At 55.5% G+C, this 20,218-nt stretch overlaps 3 protein-coding genes across 11 annotated transcripts in view; 1 reads left to right on the forward strand and 2 right to left on the reverse strand.

The window, feature by feature from the left end:
* RANBP3 (RAN binding protein 3) overlaps positions 1-5,003 on the forward strand; it is a 62,339-nt gene extending 57,336 nt beyond the window's left edge. For all 9 annotated transcript variants that reach the window (XM_050770345.1, XM_050770342.1, XM_050770343.1 and 6 more), the window contains 4 exons: positions 707-827; positions 3,690-3,832; positions 4,354-4,540; positions 4,670-5,003. In XM_050770345.1, the coding sequence (XP_050626302.1) occupies positions 707-827; positions 3,690-3,832; positions 4,354-4,540; positions 4,670-4,713 (495 nt within the window). In that variant the 3' untranslated portion in view covers positions 4,714-5,003. The remainder of the gene's footprint in view (positions 1-706; positions 828-3,689; positions 3,833-4,353; positions 4,541-4,669) is intronic.
* A 1,431-nt stretch (positions 5,004-6,434) lies between these two features.
* CAPS (calcyphosine) lies at positions 6,435-19,801 on the reverse strand. The gene is made up of 6 exons (XM_050770864.1): positions 19,701-19,801; positions 7,998-8,086; positions 7,814-7,920; positions 7,563-7,740; positions 7,162-7,368; positions 6,435-7,089 (listed from the first exon to the last, which is right to left on the reverse strand). The coding sequence occupies exons 3-6, from the start codon at positions 7,894-7,896 to the stop codon at positions 6,988-6,990; spliced, it is 570 nt and encodes a 189-aa protein (XP_050626821.1). The 5' UTR covers positions 7,897-7,920; positions 7,998-8,086; positions 19,701-19,801; the 3' UTR covers positions 6,435-6,987.
* On the reverse strand, positions 10,582-20,038 carry VMAC (vimentin type intermediate filament associated coiled-coil protein). Its single transcript, XM_050770882.1, has 3 exons — positions 19,701-20,038; positions 14,813-15,350; positions 10,582-14,488 (listed from the first exon to the last, which is right to left on the reverse strand). The coding sequence occupies exons 1-2, from the start codon at positions 19,889-19,891 to the stop codon at positions 15,032-15,034; spliced, it is 510 nt and encodes a 169-aa protein (XP_050626839.1). The 5' UTR covers positions 19,892-20,038; the 3' UTR covers positions 10,582-14,488; positions 14,813-15,031.
* Positions 20,039-20,218: the final 180 nt, after the last annotated feature.

The raw sequence follows: 20,218 nt of genomic DNA on the forward strand, positions 1-20,218 counted from the left end.
CCTGGCAGCCACAAATCCACTTCCTGTCTCTGTTTTTTGCCTGTCCTTGACATTTCATATAAATGGCGTCAGTGCACTATGTGGCCTTTCGTGTCTGGCTTCTCTCACTGAGCCAGGGGTTCATCCACCTTGTGGCAGGGGTTGGAGCCTGATTCTTCCTTAAGACTGAGTGAGATGCACTGTGGGGACAGGCCACATGTGTCCGTCCATTGCTGCTTGAGGCTGGGCTACGGCAAATGTGTGCGTTCATGTGCGATCTGTGTGTGAACACGAACAGATGTTCCATTTCTCTTGTGTACATACCGAGGAATGGAATTGCCCGAGCATGTGGTAATTCCTTGTTGAGCACTTTGAGGAGCCGCCAGACTCTCTTTCACAGCAGTGGCACCGTGCGGCCTTCCCACCGGCAGTGTGTGAGGGTTCCAGCTTCCCCCCGTGGGTACAGCCATCCTAGAGTGCGCAGAGAGGTTTCTCACTGTTGTTTTGCTTTTCATTTCCTTAGTGATTCTTTTAATTTCCGATATCCCTTTTAGAACGTAAAGCCTGTTCTAGCTTGAGGGCAGGACAAAAACACTGACCAAGGTGGCCCCCAGGCCATCACTGGCCAGCCCTGGCAGTCCACACAGGCTAAAGGGCGACTCTCAGAGTGTGGCTGCAGCAGGACACCAGCTGGGGTCCCTGCTCACCGGCGGCTACTGTGTTCCAGATGCAGTGCAAGCTGTTTGTCTTCGACAAGACCTCACAGTCCTGGGTGGAGAGAGGCCGGGGGCTGCTCAGACTCAATGACATGGCATCCACGGACGACGGCACGCTACAGTCCCGACTAGGTGAGCTGCAGAGGGCTGGGCTGTGGCCACAGGAGGACTGGGGGCTGTGCAATTCCAAAGGGAACGAAGCTGGGGAGATCCTGACCCTACCCTTGTGAGAGTCAAGGCACAGAGTCGGTCCCCCATGAGAGCTGCCCCCCAAACCCACTCCCTGCTCACAGCCCTCAACACCACCCTCGCACACTGGCTCCAGCTGCCAGCTTGTCCGTGACTCTCTTAGTGTCAAAATGGACAAAAGTCTATGGAAGTTTTTAAACTGATTTTCTGACAGTGAAAGTGGCAGGTTTATGATAGAAAGGAAAACAAAATCAAACATCAAGTCTAATCTCTTGATAAAGAGAAATTTTGGCCGGGCACGGTGGCTCACACCTGTAATCCCAGCACTTTGGGAGGCCGAGGTGGGCAGATCACCTGCGGTCAGGAGTTCAAGACCAGCCTGGCCAACATGGCGAAACCCTGTCTCTACTAAAAATACAAAAATTAGGCGGGCGTGGTGATAGGTGTCTGTAATCCCAGCTACTCGGGCAGGCTGAGGCAGGAGAATTGCTTGAACCTGAGAGGCAGAGGTTGCAGTGAGCCAAGATTGAGCCACTGCACTCTAGCCTGAGCGACAGACCGAGACTCTTATCTAAAAAAAAATAAAGTATACTGTTTTTGAAAAACTTTTATGTTAATATTCTACTGACAGTTAATGGACTTTTCCCTATTGGACGTTTAGCTTGGAGTACCTGCATACACACACCCACTTAGGGAAATCAGCCCGTGTGTGCACATTTGAAATGTGGGCGTGTCCTTTTTTTCCTTCTAAAAGTGATTTCACTCCATCACCCAGGCTGGAGTGCAGTGGCGTGATCGTCGCCTCAAATTCCTGGGCTCAAGTGATCCTCTCACCTCAGCCTCCTGAGTAGCTGGGACTACAGACGCACACCACCACGTCTGGCTGATTTTTTATTTTTGTCTTTGTAGAGATGGGGTCTCCCTGTGTTGCCCAGCCTGGTCTTGAGCTCCTGGCCTCAAACAGTCCTCCCACCTCAGCCTCCCAAAGCGCTGGAATTACAGGCGTGAGCCACTGCGCCAGGACCATCTTTTTGTTTTATCTTCCTGAGTCAAAGCGTCTTCTGGCCTTTTCATAAATACGGGTTTCAGGCCCAGCAGTAACTCAGATGGCCTCCTTGAAGGGTAGTGTTCATGTACTTCGATCAGAAACACTGCCCTAGTAAGAACAGACGGGTGTCCCTGCAGGCTGGGACTGCTCTTTTGTTCCCCATGGATGTCTTTTTTTTTTTTTGAGACGGAGTTTCACTCTTGTTGCCCAGGCTGGAGTGCAGTGGCACAATCTCGGCTCACTGCAACCTCCGCCTCCCAGGTTCAAGCGATTCTCCTGCCTCAGCCTCCCGAGCAGCTGGGATTATAGGCGCCCACCACCAAGCCTGGCTAATTGTTTTATACTTTGAGTAGAGACAGGGTTTCTTTTTTTTTTTTTTTTTTTTTTTTTTTTTTTTTTTTTTTTTTGAGACGGAGTCTCGCTCTGCCGCCCAGGCTGGAGTGCAGTGGTGTGATCTTGGCTCACTGCAAGCTCCACCTCCCGGGCTCACGCCATTCTCCTGCCTCAGCCTCCCGAGCAGCTGGGACCACAGGCACCCGCCACCGCGCCCGGCTAATTTTTTTTTTTGTATTTTTAGTAGAGACGGGGTTTCACCGTGGTCTCGATCTCCTGACCTTGTGATCCACCTGCCTCGGCCTCCCAAAGTGCTGGGATTACAGGCGTGAGCCACCGCGCCCGGCCGAGACAGGGTTTCTCCACATCGGTCAGGCTTGTCTCAAAACCTCTGACCTCAGGTGATCCACCCACCTTGGCCTCCCAGATTACAGGCATAAGCCACCGTGCCCGGCCTTATGGACATCTTGTGTTTTTCCTTTTGTCTCGTGGAAATGTTCAAATGTCAGTGGAAGGAGAGGGCATAGAGCGCTGAGCCCCCAGGTCCTCCCCTTTGCCTGGGTCATCAGCCTGTCGCCCCGTGGCAGCAGTGCCCTCCCCACCCTCAGGGAGAGCAGAGTCACCCCTGTCTTTCTCGCACTCAGCCTCTGAGGTGGGCACCTGGGCTCAGGGAGATCTGTTTGCTGAGCCGGGGCAGGGGGACAAGTTTCCGACCCTCTCCAGGCCTGCTCCAGTGGGGAGAGACGGCCGGCAGGAAGACAGGGGCTTGGCAGAGTCCGTGGGGTGGGCCCAGGCCTGGTGCGGGGCTGTTCCATCCTCTAGAGAGTCAGGGCCCTCCCATTTCCCTCCGTAATTTGCTGCCCTCGGTCCTCTTGTCCCCTCTCCATGGAAGCGCTAAGCTGTGGTCCTACCCTGCCTTCTCCTAAGGAATCCGGAGGCAGGGCTGGCCCACTCGGGGGAGGCCAGTCAGGAGGGCGTGGACTCCCACGGAGGCCGATGTCTCACAACACAGGAAGTGCACACACCTTGAGTGTCAGTCCCTGCCTCCCGCAGCCCACCCTGTGCTCGTCTCATCCCCCCTTCTCCACGGGAACTGCCATCCTGGTGCCCCCCTGTGTGGACCAAACACAACCTCCCACAAACTGCATGTGGCCTCTGGCCACTAATCTGCAGCACCAGCCTGTGCGGCCACCCACAGTTGTGGCCTTCAGTGGTCCGGCTAGGGGAGGAGGAGCCCCACCCCGGGAGCAGGTGTGCCAGGGCTGGCCTCAGGAGAAGTCTTGCTCTGTGGGTAGGTCCTGGGAGGATCATGGGCTTTTGCGCGGTGATGTTGCTTTCCCTCTGGACTGTGTTGGCTCTCAGAGCTGCCTGTTTGGGAGGTGGCCGGGGTGGGGGCCAGGGCTGAGTGGCCTTGCTGGTTGCAGTGATGCGGACCCAAGGGAGCCTGCGACTGATCCTCAACACCAAGCTCTGGGCCCAGATGCAGATCGACAAGGCCAGCGAGAAGAGCATCCGCATCACAGCCATGGACACCGAGGACCAGGGCGTGAAGGTTTTCCTGATCTCGGTGAGCCAGCCACGCGGGTGCATCTGGGGCCCCTCATCCCGCCGGCCATGTGGGGGTTCCTGGGCACACAGATAAGCAGGATGGTGGGGAGGGGAGCAGGGAGGGGCCTCAGGTGCTGCCTGGGACACCAGAAGCACTATGGGACCTGCCAGTCCCAGCCTTCAGGAATAGAGATCATGGTCCTCGTCCTCTTCTCACCCCAGAGAAGCCGCTGGGGTTTGGCTGAGGGGTTGTGATGTGTTCAACGCTAAAAGCCCTGTGGGGTGGTCACCTCTGTCCTGTGTCATGGTGTCACAGTCGAGTCCACCAACCCTGACCTCTGGGATACTCCCAGCCACCTGGGAGTGGTGGCATCCTTTCAGGGAGAGGCCGGCAGGCCCAGGGCCCGGGGCCGGTGTCCTCCCCACAAGGCCTTGTGGCAGTGTCACCTCTGAACCTTGGGACTTGGCACTTGTGTTCTGCAGAAGACAGGAGAGGGTAGGACTGGGGTCCGGGGGTCTCATACCCTCCTCCCGTCCCAGGCCAGCTCCAAGGACACGGGTCAGCTGTACGCAGCCCTGCACCACCGCATCCTGGCCCTGCGCAGCCGTGTGGAGCAGGAGCAGGAGGCCAAGATGCCCGTGCCTGAACCTGGGGCAGCCCCGTCCAATGAGGAGGATGACAGCGACGATGACGATGTCCTGGCTCCTTCAGGGGCCACCGCAGCTGGTGAGTCTGGTGGTCTCTACCCTGGGGAGCTGCCCACCATCCTTGATCCAGTGCTGATCTCCTGGCAGGGGTGGCCAGACCTGGGAAGTGCGGGCTCCATCTTGACGCAGGGCTGCTGCTTCCCTGCAGGTGCTGGTGACGAAGGGGACGGGCAGACGACCGGGAGCACATAGCGGCCGGGAGCCCGGCTGCACACCAGGCTGCTGCTTTGTCCGTCTGTCCGCCCGCCCACCCGCCCCCACCCCGCAGGCAGCGTCCAGGTGCGGGGCCAGGAACCACACACCCCGCTGGGCCGGCCGCAGTCTGGACCCGCACGTCCTGTTCAAAAGCAGACTCGGGAACTGCCTGAATGTGGTTTGGGACATGAGACCTCATCATATTGATGAGCGAAACAAACAAGAACATTTCCTCCCTCCCCTCCTTCGAATTGAAATGGCACATTAAGACTTGTCACGGCTTCTCACTGGGACTGGAGACCTCGTTCCTTCACCCTGCGTGTCGCCAGCCTCTGGGTCCAGCCAGAGCCCCTGGCTTCTCTGCTGCCCACACCCTTCCCTCCCTGCTGCGGGGCCCCGCCCTTGTGGGGAGCAGCTGGCCCTCTGCCCCTGCCTGGGGCTCCCCGACTACAGTCCTGGGACCCCCGCCCAGCCTGGGGACTGCTCTGAGTGTAGACACTGGGCCCATTGGACATGCTGTTAACTGCTATCTTCATTTCCCACTTCCCCTCTCTGATTGGGGGTGTATATTTTACATCTGTTTTTCTTTTTATTTTCAAAGGCTTTGTTTTGGTTTCTTAGGTTAAGATGCTCTCAAGCGTTGAGCAGGCACAGCTCCGTTGAGGTCCCTGTCCCCCACCTGTGGTTCTGGCCTCTGAGGTTGGGGGGTCACTTGTTTCCCACCCCAGGTACCTCCAGGCTGAGTCACGGGGTGATGAGGAGTTGGGGCCCTGTCTGTCCTAGGCCTGGAGAGTGCCTATCTAGGAAAAGGTCACTGGACCTGGAAGGGTCCCCAGGGTCCCCTGACTCCTGTCTCCATCTGTCACGTGGTTCACCATCATCAGGCACCAGGCGCAAACTGCTTCCGCTGTTGGCCATCCCTTCCCCAGCCGCAGGTGTCACTGCCCCCAGGACTGTCCAGGACCGGGGCCTCTGAGAGGCAGAGGGGTGTCCTCACCAGGTCTTGGTGGAAGAGCCAGGGGGCTGGTCCCAGAATAGGCGGTCTCACAAGCACGCAGCACACTGGAGTGGACGCCTGTGCCCACCTGACCCTGGGGTGTGGCCAAGAGCCAGCTGGCACCACCCACCTAGGGAGGCTGAGGAGGAGGTCCCCTGGGCACAGGGCCTCTTTGGGACTTCAGAGGAAATCTCCCAGCCCCACCCTCGGAGGGTTAAGAGAAGACCTCCTGCAGCTGTGCCGCCCACACTTCTAGGTCGCCAGAGCCCTGGCCCACAGCCCCCAGCAAGCCTGAGCCAGGGAAGAACCAGAGGCCCTCCCGAGAGACCCAGTCACACGTCTCTGCTTTAAGCCTTAGCCAGCTAGTGACGAGTACAACGAGATAACGCCCATGTGTTTTGGAACATTTATGTAAGATTGTCATATGAAATGTATTTGGGAACTACATTAAACTTTTAACTAAAACCCCGACCTCTGCATGCGCCAGGGGCCTCAGGAAGCCCTTGACCAGGAGTGGCCTCCACCTCCCCGGGCCAGGACCTCCGGCAGCCTGGGGCCTCATGCTCCCACCCCACGTGTCACCAGCACTGGAATCCAGCCACAGCCCTGGTCTCTCCACCGCCCCCCACACTTTACCCCCAACCCTCCTGCAGGTCTTCCGCCCCCGCCCAGGGCTCCCAGCCTCGGGCTGCTCGTGAGAGTGTAGACACGGGGCTCGCTGGACATGTGAACTACTATTTTATTCCCCATTGCCATCTTCTGATTGGGGGTTGATGTTTTACAGATGTTTTTTTCAAAGGCTTTTTTTGTTTGTTTCTGAGGTTAGGATGCCCCCTTGCCCCTCACTCCACACCTGGGCAGGTCCAGACTGCCTTCCAGGATAGCCTCCACACACCGCCTCCCACCTGGGCTTGCCTGGCTTCCTGGGGGACGCGCTAGGGAGGGGTGGGGAGCAGCAGGCCGGGTGGGGGGATCAGGGGACCTTGGCGGGGGCATCCGCAGGGGCTGCAAGGCCTCAGGTCAGCATGGCGTGGGTGGGGACAGCTTTTCTCCCTGGGGTCCTGAGCCAGTGACTCGTGTTAGGACCTTTGTCCCTCCTCCCCCTGGTGGCCCAGCAGGGACCTGGTCTAGCCGGTCCTGCAGCCTCCATTCCCCCACCTGCCCCTCCCCGCTCTGTGGTGTGGCTGCCCAGAAGAGAAGAGGCCCAGGGAAGGGAGGTCTCCAGCGGGGGTGGGGGTGACAGGCCAGGGCAGCAGGGCTGAGCCCGGAGCTGCTCACAGCTGCCAGGCACTGGTCATCATGGCCACGAACTCCTCATCTGTGTTCATGGAGGCACTCACGCCGCTGTAGTAGTCCTGGAATTCCGCCAGCGTGACCTGGGAACGGAGGGCCATGAGGGGGCGGCCCAGGAACTGCCTGGGGAGGGGACCCCCTGCGCAGACACCCACCTGCCCGTCCTTCTCAGAGGAGTCGAAGTTGTCCAGGAAGCGGCGCAGCACCATGTCCTCGGTCCACTCCCCACTGCGCACCTTGGGGTGGGCACAGCCACTGTACACCCCGCGGAGGTCGTCCACTGTCACTACGCCGTCCCCACTGCGGTCCAGCTTGGCAAATGCAGCTGCAATGACTGCCTCCCGGGCCTGGGACATGGGGGGCTAGGACAGGAGGTGGTGACTTGGGGTGCTGGGTAGCAGACCCAAACCCCCAAGACACTGCAGAGCACCGGGGCTGTCACCCCAGCAGGCGCCTCTTAGCAGCTCTTGGGGAGGAGTCCCCTGTCTCCACATCTCAGCATCCTCTGTCGCCTCACGCCCAGGGCACACGCCTTGACTGCGAGATGGGGGCTCACCCGCAGCGCCCGAAGGAACTCCTCCAGATCCAGCGTCCCGCTGCCGTCGCGGTCCCACCTCCTGCACACACCCTCTGCCTCCGCCTGGTCCAGCACCAGCCCGAGTTTGGCCAGACCCCGCCCGAACTCGTCAGCATCCAGGGATCTGCTCCCGTCCCGGTCTAGTTGGCGGAAAAACCTGAGGACAGGGGACACGGTTGGAACAGTGGTCTCAGGGGCCAGAGTCAGGAAGGCGAGAGGGGACAGCTCACCTGGCCAGGCCCTGGATGCCCGAGGCCCCGCGGGACAGGCACTGCGCCCGGAGTTTCTCCATGGTGGCGTCCACAGCGTCCATGCTGGGTCTGGGCTCTCTGGGCAGCTGGAAGGGGGAGAGGTCAAGGTGGGGACTCCCGCAAGCCCACCCTGGCCAACTGCCCCTTGTTCAGACGCTCTCACCTGGCCTGCGTCTGTCCCAGAGTCCTGCCTGCCGGGCCTTCTGTTAGCTGTGTTGTGCCTGGGGAGACTGTTGCTAGCGGGAGGTGCCTCTGGAGACGGGGCGGGGCCCAGCTGCATGAATGCACTGTGCTGGCGGACAGTGGATGGGGGGGAGAAGGGAGGAGAGGGGAGGGGAAGGGGAGGGATGGGTGCACCCAGCCTGACTGCTTACTCAACTGCCAGCCCCACAGGGCCTGGGACACAGCCAGATCCCTGTGGCATTGCATCCCTTCCTGGCTGCAAGGAGGAGGGGCAGGCCACTGCCCTGCAGGGGATGCAATGCCCTGGGTGGAGGGAGACAAGTCCGTGGTTGGGGAGGCTTGAGGCATGATTCCCGTGTGACCCTGGTCAGGTCCCTTTCCCTCTCTGGGCTTCATGGGGGCTTCTCAGCCCCAGCCAGGGCTGACAAAATTGCTGAGGAATCAAAGTTCAAAAAGGGCCCCCAGGTTCTGACCGGCCACAGCGGCTCATGCCTGCAATCCCAGCACTTTGGGAGGTCTAGGTGGGAGGATCACTTGAGCCCAGGAGTTTGGACCAGCCTGCGGAACATATAGAGACCCTGTTTCTATTGTACAACAACAAAGCCCCAGGTGGGCTGGGCACGGTGGCTCACACCTGTAATCCCAGCACTGTGGGAGGCCGAGGTGGGCAGAGCACAAGGTCAGGAGTTCGAGACCAGCCTGACCAACGTGGTGAAACCCCGTCTCTACTAAAAAATACAAAAATTAGCTGGGCATGGTGGTGGGCGCCTGTAATTCCAGCTACTCAGGAAGCTGAGGCAGGAGAATCTCTTGAACCCGGGAGGTGGAGGTTGCAGTGAGCCAAGATCACACCACTGCACTCCAGCCTGGGCGACAGAGCAAGACTCCATCTCAAAAAGAAAAAAAAAAAATAAAGCCCCAGGTCCTGGGGCCCCAAGACCTCCTGCCCAGGCCCACCTCCAAGGGCAGGTGCTGCAACCCCACAGGGACTGAACTGAGCATGAGGGACACCTCTGCTCACTGCCCCACAAGGCTTGTCACTGGCGGTCATTAGAAGCCAGTCCCAGGACTTCTGTCTTTACAGGTGTTTTGCTGTTGGTTTTCAGGCCTGAAATGTGACTTAGTGGGCTCGCTCCTGACAAGGTGGTGAGCCAGAGGTCGTGACCCCAAGTGGAGGAGCAGCCCTGATTCCGGACATAAACCTCAAGGGACGAAGCCACCTCACCGAAGGCCTTCAACAGAGACGTCGGATATACCTGCCCGCTAAGGTGGGTGGGTTTCCCAGGACTTGCAACATGGGCCCTGTTTGGGGACCCACTGTTCCCCCAGAACTAAGGATCATCAATCGGAGCCTTCTCCAAGCCTGGCCTTACCTCGCCTACAGCGCAATTATATTGTCAGAAGTTGCCTTGCCTGAGCACAGTGGCTCATGCCTATAATCCTAACACTTTGGGAATCCAGGGCAGGAAGATCACTTGAGCCCAGGAGTTTGAGTCCAGCCTGTGCAACATAGTGAGACCCCCCATCTCTACAAAAAAACACAAAAAATTAGCCAGGCATGGTGGTGTGTTCCTGTAATCCCACTTACTCGGGAGGCTGAGGCAGGAGGATCGCTTGAGCCTGGGAGTTGGAGGCTGCAGTGAGCTATGATTGCACCACTGCACTCCAGCCTGGGTTACAGAGCAAGACCCCGCCTCTTAAAAAATAAACTGGCCAGGCACGGTGGCTCACGCCTGTAATCCCAGCACTTTGAGAGGCCGAGTCGGGCAGATCATGAGGTCAGCAGTTCAAGACTAGCCTGGCCAACATGGTGAAACCCTGTCTCTACTATAAACACAAAAATTAGCCAGACACGGTGGCTAATGCCTGTAATCACAGCACTTTGGGAGGCCAAGGCGGGCAGATCATGAGGTCAGCAGTTTGAGACCAGCCTGGCCAACATGGTGAAACCCCATCTCTACTAAAAATACAAAATTAGCTGGGCGTGGTGGTACACGCCTATAGTCCCAGCTACTCGGGAGGCTGAGGCAGAATTGCTTGAACCTGAGAGGCAGAGGTTGCAGGGAGCCGAGATCGCGCCATTGCACTCCAGACTGGGGGACAGGAGCAAGACTTGTACCAAAAAAAAAAAAAAAAACAGGCACGGTGGCGGGTGCCTGTAATCCCAGCTACTCTGGAGGCTGAGGCAAAAGAATCACTTGAACCTGGGAGGCAGAGGTTGCAGTGAACCAAGACCACACCACTGCACCCCAGCCTGGGCAACAGAGTGAGACTCTGTCTCAATAAATAAATAAATAACTTTAAAAAGAGGTCAGACGCAGTGGCTCACGCCTGTAATCCCAGCACTTTGGGAGGCCGAGGCGGGTGGATCACTTGAGGTCAGGAGTTCAAGACCAGCCTGGCCAACATGGTGAAACCCCATCCCTACTAAAAAATAATAATAATAGGCCGGGCGCGGTGGCTCAAGCCTGTAATCCCAGCACTTTGGGAGGCCGAGACGGGCGGATCACGAGGTCAGGATATCAAGACCATCCTGGCTAACACGGTGAAACCCCGTCTCTACTAAAAAATATAAAAAACTAGCCGGGCGAGGTGGCAGGCGCCTGTAGTCCCAGCTACTCGGGAGGCTGAGGCAGGAGAATGGCGTGAACCAGGGAGGCGGAGCTTGCAGTGAGCTGAGATCCGGCCACTGCACTCCAGCCCAGGTGACAGAGGGAGACTCCGTCTCAAAAAAAAAAAAAAATAATAATAATAATAATAATAATAAATAGCTGGGCATGGTGGTGCATGCCTGTAATCCCAGCTACTTGGGAGGCTGAGGCAGGAGAATCACTTAAACCCTGGAGGTGGAGGTTGCAGTGAGTCAAGATCATACTCCAGCCTGGGTGGCAGAGCGGCAGAGCCAGACTCCGTCTCAAAAAAAAAAAAAGAGGTTGCCTTTGGAGTCTGAAACCAATCTGTAGGTTACAGGCAACCCAGCATCTTGATTCAAGCCACCACTGATGTAACATCATCAGTTTTATGAGAAACCATGGTGACATCTGGCTGCCAAAATACTGAGGGCTCACTGCAATCCAGAATTATTTAAATAGAGAAATACTTTTATGTCTATGAGTGTTACAAGCAGCACTTTTTTTTTTTTTTTTTTTTTTGTCTGTGTAGAGAACCATAAAATATAACCACTATTATTGAAGTGCTGTTTTGGCATCTCATTTTTACATGTTTAGTAAGAATTTCTTGGGAGGTCAATGCAGGAGGATCACTTGAGGCCAGGAGTTCAAGACCAGCCTGGGCAATGTAATGAGACCTTATCTCTAGAAAAAATGCAAAAAATTCAGCGACGCATGGTGGATATGCCTGCGGTCCCAGCTACTTGGCAGGCTGAGGTGGCAGGATAGCTTGAGCCCAGGATTTTTTTTTTTTTTTTTTTTTTTTTTTTTTTTTAGAGGGAGTCTCCCTCTGTCACCCAAGCTGGAGTGCAGTGGCGCAATCTCGGCTTACTACAGCCTCCATCTCCCGGGTTCAAGTAATTCTCCTGTCTCAGACTCCCGAGTAGCTGCGATTACAGGCATGCGCCACCACACCCAGTTAATTTTTGCATTTTTTGTAGAAACGGAGTTTCACCATGTTGGCCAGGCTGGTCTCAAACTCCTGGCCTCAGGTGATCCACCTGCCTTGGCCTCCCGAAGTGCTGAGATTATAGGTGTGAGCCACTGTGCCCGGCCGAACCCAGGATTTTGAGGCTGCAGTGAGTTGTGATCACACCATTGCACTCCAGCCTGGGCAACAGTGAGACTTTTGTCTCTTTAAAAACAAAAAGAAAATAGAATTTGAGCAATAACTTCCCCCAAAATTGAAAAGTGGCCCTGGCCCTCCAGACCTGGAGTGTGTTCCCTTCACACCTCTGGGCCTCTGGTTTTTTTGTTGTTGTTGTTGCTGTTATTGTTTTTTGTTTTTTCTCTGAGACCGAGTCTCACTCTGTTGCCCAGGCTGGAGTGCAGTGGTGCGATCTCCACTCGGTGCAGCCTCCGCCTCCCCGGTTCAAGCAATTCTTCTTGAGTAGCTGGGATTACAGGTGCCCGCCACCACACCTGGCTAATTTCAGTATTTTTAGGAGAGACGGGATTTCACCATGTTGGCCAGGCTGGTCTCGAACTCCTGACCTCAGGTGATCCACCCATCTCAGCCTCCCAAAGTGTTGAGATTACAGGCCTGAGCCCCACACCTGGCCTGGGCCTCACTTTCCACAGCTGTAAAATGAGGACAAAGCCTATGTCTACAGGGAACTCAAAGATTAGACGCAATCTGTGTAGAGAGTGCTTTGCACACGCTCCCTAGATTCTACCTGGCCCAGCAGGACCCTACCATGAGGCACAGATAACACAGAGGGCCTCCCTCTTGCCCCCAAGCCAGGATGAAAGGATGAAGGACCCAGGCCAGGAAATCGTCCGGTTTATTCTTGAGCACAGACAGGCCCCAGCCTGCCTTTCCTTTTACAAACAACCCCCCTCCTTGTTCATCCAGAGGAGAAAATGGGCCCATTGTCACTGCACTGAGGGGTCACTGTTGCCAGGCAGGCAGGCGGGCGCCATCCTGAGGGCCGTGGGTGGCCTCTGACCTTTCTGGTCTGAAACAGGCTGTGCCCCTCGGCGGTTCCTGGTGTGACAGTTCCCTGAGTGAGGAGGTGGGGGAATGGCTGGCCCCGAAAGGCACAGGAGTTTTCTCCTTTCCCTGGTTTGACAACAAGTAAAGCACCGTGAATGTCTTGGACTAAGAAGGACAGCGCAGAAACAAGGAGTTCAAAAATAGATTCTTTAGGGCGTATAAAAAGGAGACAGTTGCGTGCTACAAAAGCTAGGCTAGGGCCGGGCACGGTGGCTTACCCCTATAATCGCAGTACTTTTGAAGGCCGAGGCGGGTAGATCACCTAAGGTCAGGAGTTTGAGACCAGCCTGGTCAACATGGTGAAAGCCCCTCCCCCTCCCCCGTCTCTACTAAAAATACAAAATTAGCCGGGTGTGGTGGCGGGCGCCTGTAATCCCAGCTACTCTGAAGGATGAGACAGGAGAATTGCTTGAACCTGGGAGGCGGAGGTTTCAGTGAGCCAAGATCACACCACTGCACTCCAGCCTGCGTGACAGAGCCAGACTCCATCTCAAAAGAAAAAAAAAAAAAAAAAGCTAGGCTGGCTCGAGGGGGCCTCATCACGTCAGCAGATGTACTAGGGGTCCCTTTAGGAGCCCACAGACCCATCCTGTTCTTCCTGGGGTGTGTCAGGCACTGGTGACAAACAGAGAACAAGACAGACAAAAATTCCTGCCCTCACAGAGCTTACACTCTGATGGTAACAAGTTCAGTAAAGAAAATAAAATGAAGCTGGGTGTGGTGTGGTGGCTCATAAGATCGCTTGAGCCTGGGCAATATAGCAAAAGCCTGTTTCTACTAAAATTTTAAAAATTATCCAGGCATGGTGGCGCGTGCCTGTAATCCCAGCTACTCAGGAGGCTGAGGTAGGAGAGTCACTTGAACCCAGGAGGCAGAGGTTGCAGTGAGCCGAGATCGCACTGCCACACTCCAACCTGGGTGACAGAGGGAGACTCCGTCTCAGAAAAACTTTAAAAAAATAAAATAATTAGCCGGGCATGGGGACACATGCCTGTAGTCCCAGCTACTCGGGAGGCTGAGGTGGGAGGATCTCTTGAGCCCAGGAGTTCAAGGCTGCAGTGAGCCATGATCACACCTCTGCACTCCAGCCTGGGCGACACAGTGGGACCCTGTCTCTGTAAAGAATAAATAAAAATAAATTTGTCTTTATTGGCTGGAGCCTCCCAATTCTGGTGTGGGATAGAAAACTAAGAAAATGCATTAGTCCTGGGATCGGGGCTGCTTCAGTAGGAACAAGAATCAGGGCAGCTCCCCGCCCCCCACAAAAAAAGGAGAAAAACTCAAATAATGGGGAACTTGATACCATTTGCATTCACCAGACAGAAAAAGAGAGAAGTCTCAATTCAGGTGCTTCAGGGGCCAGACAAACTAAGAGAGGTAAGACCAACAGAGGCCAGGCACGGTGGCTCCCACCTGTAATCCCAGAACTTTGGAAGGCCTAGGCAGGCAGATCACTTGAAGCCAGGAGTTCAACACCACCCTGGCCAACATGGTGAAACCCCCATCTCTACTAAAAATACAAAAATTAGCTGGGCGTGGTGGTGCGCATCTGTAATCCCAGCTACTTGGGAGGCTGAGGCAGGAGAATCGCTTGAACCCAGAAGGTGGAGGTTGCAGTGAGCCAAGATCACACCACTGCACTCCAGCCAGGGTGACAGAGTGGGACTCTGTCTCAAAAAAAAAAAAGACCAACAGAAACTCACACCCTGGCTAAAGAGGGTGCCCTGGACTCCAGGCAAGCATGGCCAAGTCTTGCCAGAAATCCCGATCTTTGTGTTTGCATTGCCAGGTTTTTAGCAAGGGTGACTGATTCAAAGTTTGTTTTTTTGTTTTTTTTTTTTTTTTTGAGACGGAGTCTCACTCTGTCGCCCAGGCTGGAGTGCAGTGGCCGGATCTCGGCTCACTGCAAGCTCTGCCTCCCGGGTTTACGCCATTCTCCTGCCTCAGCCTCCCGAGTAGCTGGGACTACAGGCGCCCGCCACCTCACCCGGCTAGTTTTTTGTATTTTTTTTTAGTAGAGACGGGGTTTCACCGTGTTAGCCAGGATGGTCTCGATCTCCTGACCTCATGATCCGCCCGTCTCGGCCTCCCAAAGTGCTGGGATTACAGGCTTGAGCCACCGCGCCCGGCCTGATTCAAAGTTTAAAAACAAACGAGAACACTTCTGTCTGGGTTAAACGTCTGCATCTGGCCTGTGGGCCTATTTGAAAACTTTGACTGTTTAGCCCGTTCTGATGCTTAGACAGGACTGTGGCTCTGCCATAGGGTCCCCCTGCAGGACGCTGGTGACTCCCAAGGACATTGACAGCAGTGGCTTTCTGTCTCCATTCTGGAATCTGCATTCCAGGCTCACACTGTGGTCCCAAACACCGCAGGCTGGAGGGGGTCCCTGTCTGCCTCTTCCCCAGTGCTATTGGCAAGGGGTGGACCAGGCCCACCGGGGGGTGGGTGGCCGAGGTCACTGGCTGGCACGGGCCCCAGGCGCTCAGCCTCAGTCAGGGCAGCCAGCAGCCCGGCCAGGGGTGGTCGGCGGCGGCAGATGTCCTGCAGCAGCTCAGCCCGGGGCTGCAACTGCCTAATGAGTTTGTCCCTCTGGTGCACGGCGGCCTGCAGGCTGTGGACAGTGGCCTCTGAGGTCATCAGCTGCTCCTGGAGTGTGGCAATCTCACTGGCAAGAAGGCAAGAGGAGGTGATTACGGAACTGAGGACCACGGCGCTTGTTCCTCCCTGCTCCGGACCCCATCACCTTTGGGATAAAGCCCACATTCCTCACCACTGCCTCAGGGTCCTGCCTGGTTATGAACGGAATGTTTCTTTGTTTTTACTATTATTATTATATTTTACTTTTTTTTTTTTTTGAGATGAAGTCTCGCCCTGTTGCCCAGGCTGGAGTGCAATGGCACGATCTCAGCTCACTGCAACCTCTGCCTCCAGGGTTCAAGTGATTCTCCTACCTCAGCCTCCCTAGTAGCGGGGATTACAGGTGCCCACCACCACGCCCGGCTAATTTTTTGTATCTTCAGTAGAGACGGGGTTTCCCCATGCTGGCCAGGCTGGTCTCAAACTCCTGACCTCATGATCCGCCCACCGTGGCCTCTCAAAGTGCTAGGATTACAGGCATAAGCCACCATGTCCAGCCTATTATTATAATTTTTGTGACGGAGTCTCGCTCTATTGCCCAGACTGGAGTTCAGTGCAACCTCTGCCTCCCAGGTTCAAACAACTGTCCTGCCTCAACCTCCCGAGTAGCTGGATTTACAGGCATGTGCCACCATGCCTGACTGATTTGTGTAGTTTTAGTAGAGACAAGGTTCTGCCATGTTGGCCAGGCTGGTTTTGAACTCCTGACCTCAAGTGATCCACCCGCCTTGGCCTCCCGAAGTGCTGGGATTACAGGCTGAGCCACTGCACCCGGCCTGAACTGAATGTTTCTGTTTCCCCAAAATTCATATCATGAAGCCCTAACCCCAATGGGAGGTGTATTAGTCCATTCTCATGATGCTATAGGGAAATACCTGATACTGGGCGATTTATAAAGAGGTGTAATTGACTCACATTTTCACATGGCTGGGGGTAGCCTCGGGAAACTTACAACCATGATGGAAGGCACCTCTTTACAGGGCAGCAGGAGAGAGACCAGAAAAGGGAGACTCCCTTATAAAACCATCAGATCTCCCTGACTGACTGAGACAAAATCTAGCTCTGTCATCCAGGCTGGAGTGCAGTGGTGTAATCTCAGCTCACTGCAACCTCCGCCTCCCGAGTTCAAGCAATTCTGCTTTAACCTCCCCAGTAGCTGGGACTGCAGTGTATGCCACCATGCCCAGCTAATTTTTTTTTTTTTTTTGTATTTTTACTAGAGACAGGGTTTCACCATGTTGGCCAGGCTGGTCTCGAACTCCTGACCTTAGGTGATCTGCCCGCTTCAGCTTCCCAAAGTGCTGAGATTACAGGCGTGAGCCATTGCTCCCAGTCATGAGATCTCCTGAGAACTCACTCACTATCACGAGAACAGCATGAAGGGGAAACCATCCCCCATGATTCACTTACCTCCCACCAGTCCCTCCCACGACACATGGGCATTACGGGATTACGATTCAAGCTGACATTTGGGTGGAGACACAAAGCCTAACCATAGCAGAAGGGTATTTGGAGATGGAGCCTTTGGGAGATGATTAGGGTTAGATGAGGTTGTCAGGGTGGGGGTCTCTATGATGGGATTAGTATGCTTATATGAAGAGATACAAAACAACTCCCTAGCTCGCTCTGCCCTGTGAGGATGCAGAGAGAAGCCAGAAATCTGCAAGCCAGAAAGAGGGCCCTCGCCATAACCTGACCATGCAGGCTCCCTGCTCTCGGACGTCCAGCCTCCAGAACGCTGAGAAACAAACATCTTGTTTAAGCCACTTAATTTATGGCATTTTGTTTGTTTGTTTGAGACAGAGTCTCTCTCTGTCGCCCAGGCTGGAGCGCAGTGGCGCAACTTCTGCTCACCGCAACCTCTGCCTCCTGGGTTCAAGCGATTCTCGTGCCTCAACCTCCCGAGTAGCTTGGGACTACAGGTGCCCGCCACCACACCCAGCTACTTTTTTATATTTTTAGTAGAGACGGGGTTTTGCCATGTTGGCCAGGCTGGTCTCAAACTCCTCAGCTCAGGTAATCTGCCTGCCTCAGCCTCCCAAAGTGCTGGGATTACAGGCATGAGCCACTGCCCAGCCAGTTTATGGCATTTTCTTATGAGAATCCTCATTGCGTCCCCTCACTCTTCCTGCAATTCCTTCTTTTCCAGTATCTCTCCCCATTATTCTTTTTGTTTGTTTGTTTGTTTTTTTGAGACGGAGTCTCGCTCTGTCGCCCAGGCTGGAGTGCAGTGGCGCGATCTTGGCTCACTGCAAGCTCCGCGTCCCGAATTTACGCCATTCTCCTGCCTCAGCCTCCCGAGTAGCTGGGACTACAGGCGCCCGCCACCTCGCCCGGCTAGTTTTTTGTATTTTTTAGTAGAGACGGGGTTTCACCGTGTTAACCAGGATGGTCTCGATCTCCTGACCTTGTGATCCACCCGTCTCGGCCTCCCAAAGTGCTGGGATTACAGGCTTGAGCCACTGCGCCCGGCCTCCCCATCTATTCTTAGTAGGCTCTTCCTCCAGGAAGCCTTCCCTCTGAGACCCCTCAGAGCCCCATACGCCCCTCCATCACAGCCGTTGACCACCAATGATATAACTGCCCAGTGACATATCTATCTCTCCACTGGACTGTGGACACCCAATGGGCAAGGCTGAGTAGGTCTTACTGATGTGCTCCAGTACCCAGCATAGTGCCTGACACACAGTAGGGGTTCAATGAAGATGAATGGATGAGTGCCCGGCACACAGCAGATGCTCGGTAAAAATGAATGAATGTCCAATTAGCTCTGAATTAATAGTTCCCACTTGGAGCCCAGCTCCTCCCACCTCCCTGGGTGCCTGTCTCATCTCTTTCATCCTGAGCTATCAGAGGGACTCTTCAAAAATGCTGATATGGGACAGCATGGTGGCGCATGCCTGTAATCCCAGCACTTCGGGAGGCTGAGGTGGGAGGATCGCTTGAGCCCAGAAGTTCCAGGCCAGCCTAGGCAACAGTCTGACCCCATTTCTAAAGGATTTTTTTTTTTTTTTAATCAGCCAGGTGTGGTGTCGCACGCCTGTGATCCCAGCTACTTGAGAGGCTGAGGAGGGAGGGTGAGACTGTAGTGAGTCGAGATTGCACCACTGCATTCCAGCCTGGGCAACAGAGCAAGATCCCATCTCAAAAATAATAAAAGACAGATAGGCGTGGTGGCTTATGCCTGTAATCCCAGCACTTTGGAAGGGTGAGGTGGGAGGATTGCTTGAGCCCAGGAGTTCAAGACCAAACTGGGCAACATGGCAAAACTGTTTCTACAAAAAAATTAGCCATGCGTGGTGGTGGACGCCTGTAGTCCCAGCTACTGGCAGTGGTCAGACTGAGATGGGAGAATCACCTGAGCTCCGGAGATCGAGGCTGCACTCCAGCCTGGGCATAGGAGTGAGGCCCTGCCTCAAAAATAATAAATTTAGGCTGGAGGTGGTGGCTCACGCCTGTAATCCCAGCACTTTAGCAGGCTGAGGCGGGAGGATCACCTGAGGTCACAAGTTAGAGACCAGCCTGCCCAACATGACAAAAAACAATCTCTACTAAAAATACAAAAATTTGACCGGGCATGGTGGTGGGCGCCTCTAATCCCAGCTACACAGGAGGCTGAGGCAGGAGAATCGCTTGAACCTGGGAGGCGGCGGTCGCAGTGAGCTGAGATCATGCCACTGCACTCCAGCCTAGGCGACAAGAGTGAAACTCAGTCTCAAAAAACTCATAATAAATTTAAAAAGTTAAAATGCTGATATGGGCTGGACATTGTGGCGCATGCCTGTAATCCCAGCACTTTGGGAGGCCGAGGTGGGCAGATCACCTCAGGTCAGGAGTTCGAGACCAGCCTGACCAGTATGGTGAAACCCTCTCTCTACTAAAAATACAAAAAAATTAGCCAGGCGTGGTGGCAGGTGCCTATAATCCCAGCTACTCCGGATGCTGAGGCTGGAGAATTGCTTGAACCTGAGAGGCCGAGGTTGCAGTGAGCTGAGATCGTGCCACTGTACTCCAGCCTGGGCGACAGAGTGAGACTCCATCTCAAAAAAAAAAAAAATGCTGATATGATCCCCTCTTCCCCAGCTGAAGAGCCTGCTATGGCTCCCAGTGCCTACGCTGGGCGGTCTGTGGTCCCTGAGTCGCTCAGCACCTGTGGGAAAGTGGGCCTGTTTGAAGTTAGAGGCCCACACCTGTGTCACTTCTCTCAACTTTACATACTGATTACTAATTAGTTTTTTGGTGTTTTTATCAATCCCATAATCAGTCTAGCTTCCATACGAGTGCATACGGTTCCCCCTACCCTTCCTTGCTTTCCAGCCTCGGCTCTGCCTCCGCCCACCGCCTCGGTGAAGTCCACCTGGCCGGCCCCGGGCCTCACCGGTCCTTGGCGCGACCCAGTTCGTCTAGGGCAGCGCGCAGCTGCTGGTCGTGGAGAGCCAGGCGCTCGGCCTGGGCATGCACCGTGCGCTCCGCCGCGTCCAGCCGCGCCTCCAGCTCCGCCGCGCGCCGGTGCACGGCCGCCAGGTGTGCGTTCGCCTCCCGGATCTGCAGGGCAGGCGGCGCCGACATGGCCCAGGCCGCTGTCCAGGCCCGGCCACGCCCCCGGGCGGCCCGGAACTGGCAAGGCCCCGCCCCTGGGGTGGCCTCGCCCCTCTGAGCCTCGGCGCGATTGGTCGCTGACCCCGCTAGACTCCGCCCCACAGGGCTAGGTCGCGCTCTCCCCAAACCCAAACACTACCACCGGTTCCGGGATCATGAAACTCCGCCCCTGAGTTTGGGCTCACTCTAGGATTGGACAAGATCTTGACAGCCACGCCCCCAGGCTGGCCACATCCTTTGGCGGCTAGCGCAACTCAGGCTCTGGAAACGGGATTGGTCACACCTTCGATACTGTCC

Source organism: Macaca thibetana, chromosome 19, assembly GCF_024542745.1.
Source record: "Macaca thibetana thibetana isolate TM-01 chromosome 19, ASM2454274v1, whole genome shotgun sequence".
NCBI classification, from domain to species: Eukaryota; Metazoa; Chordata; class Mammalia; order Primates; family Cercopithecidae; genus Macaca; species Macaca thibetana.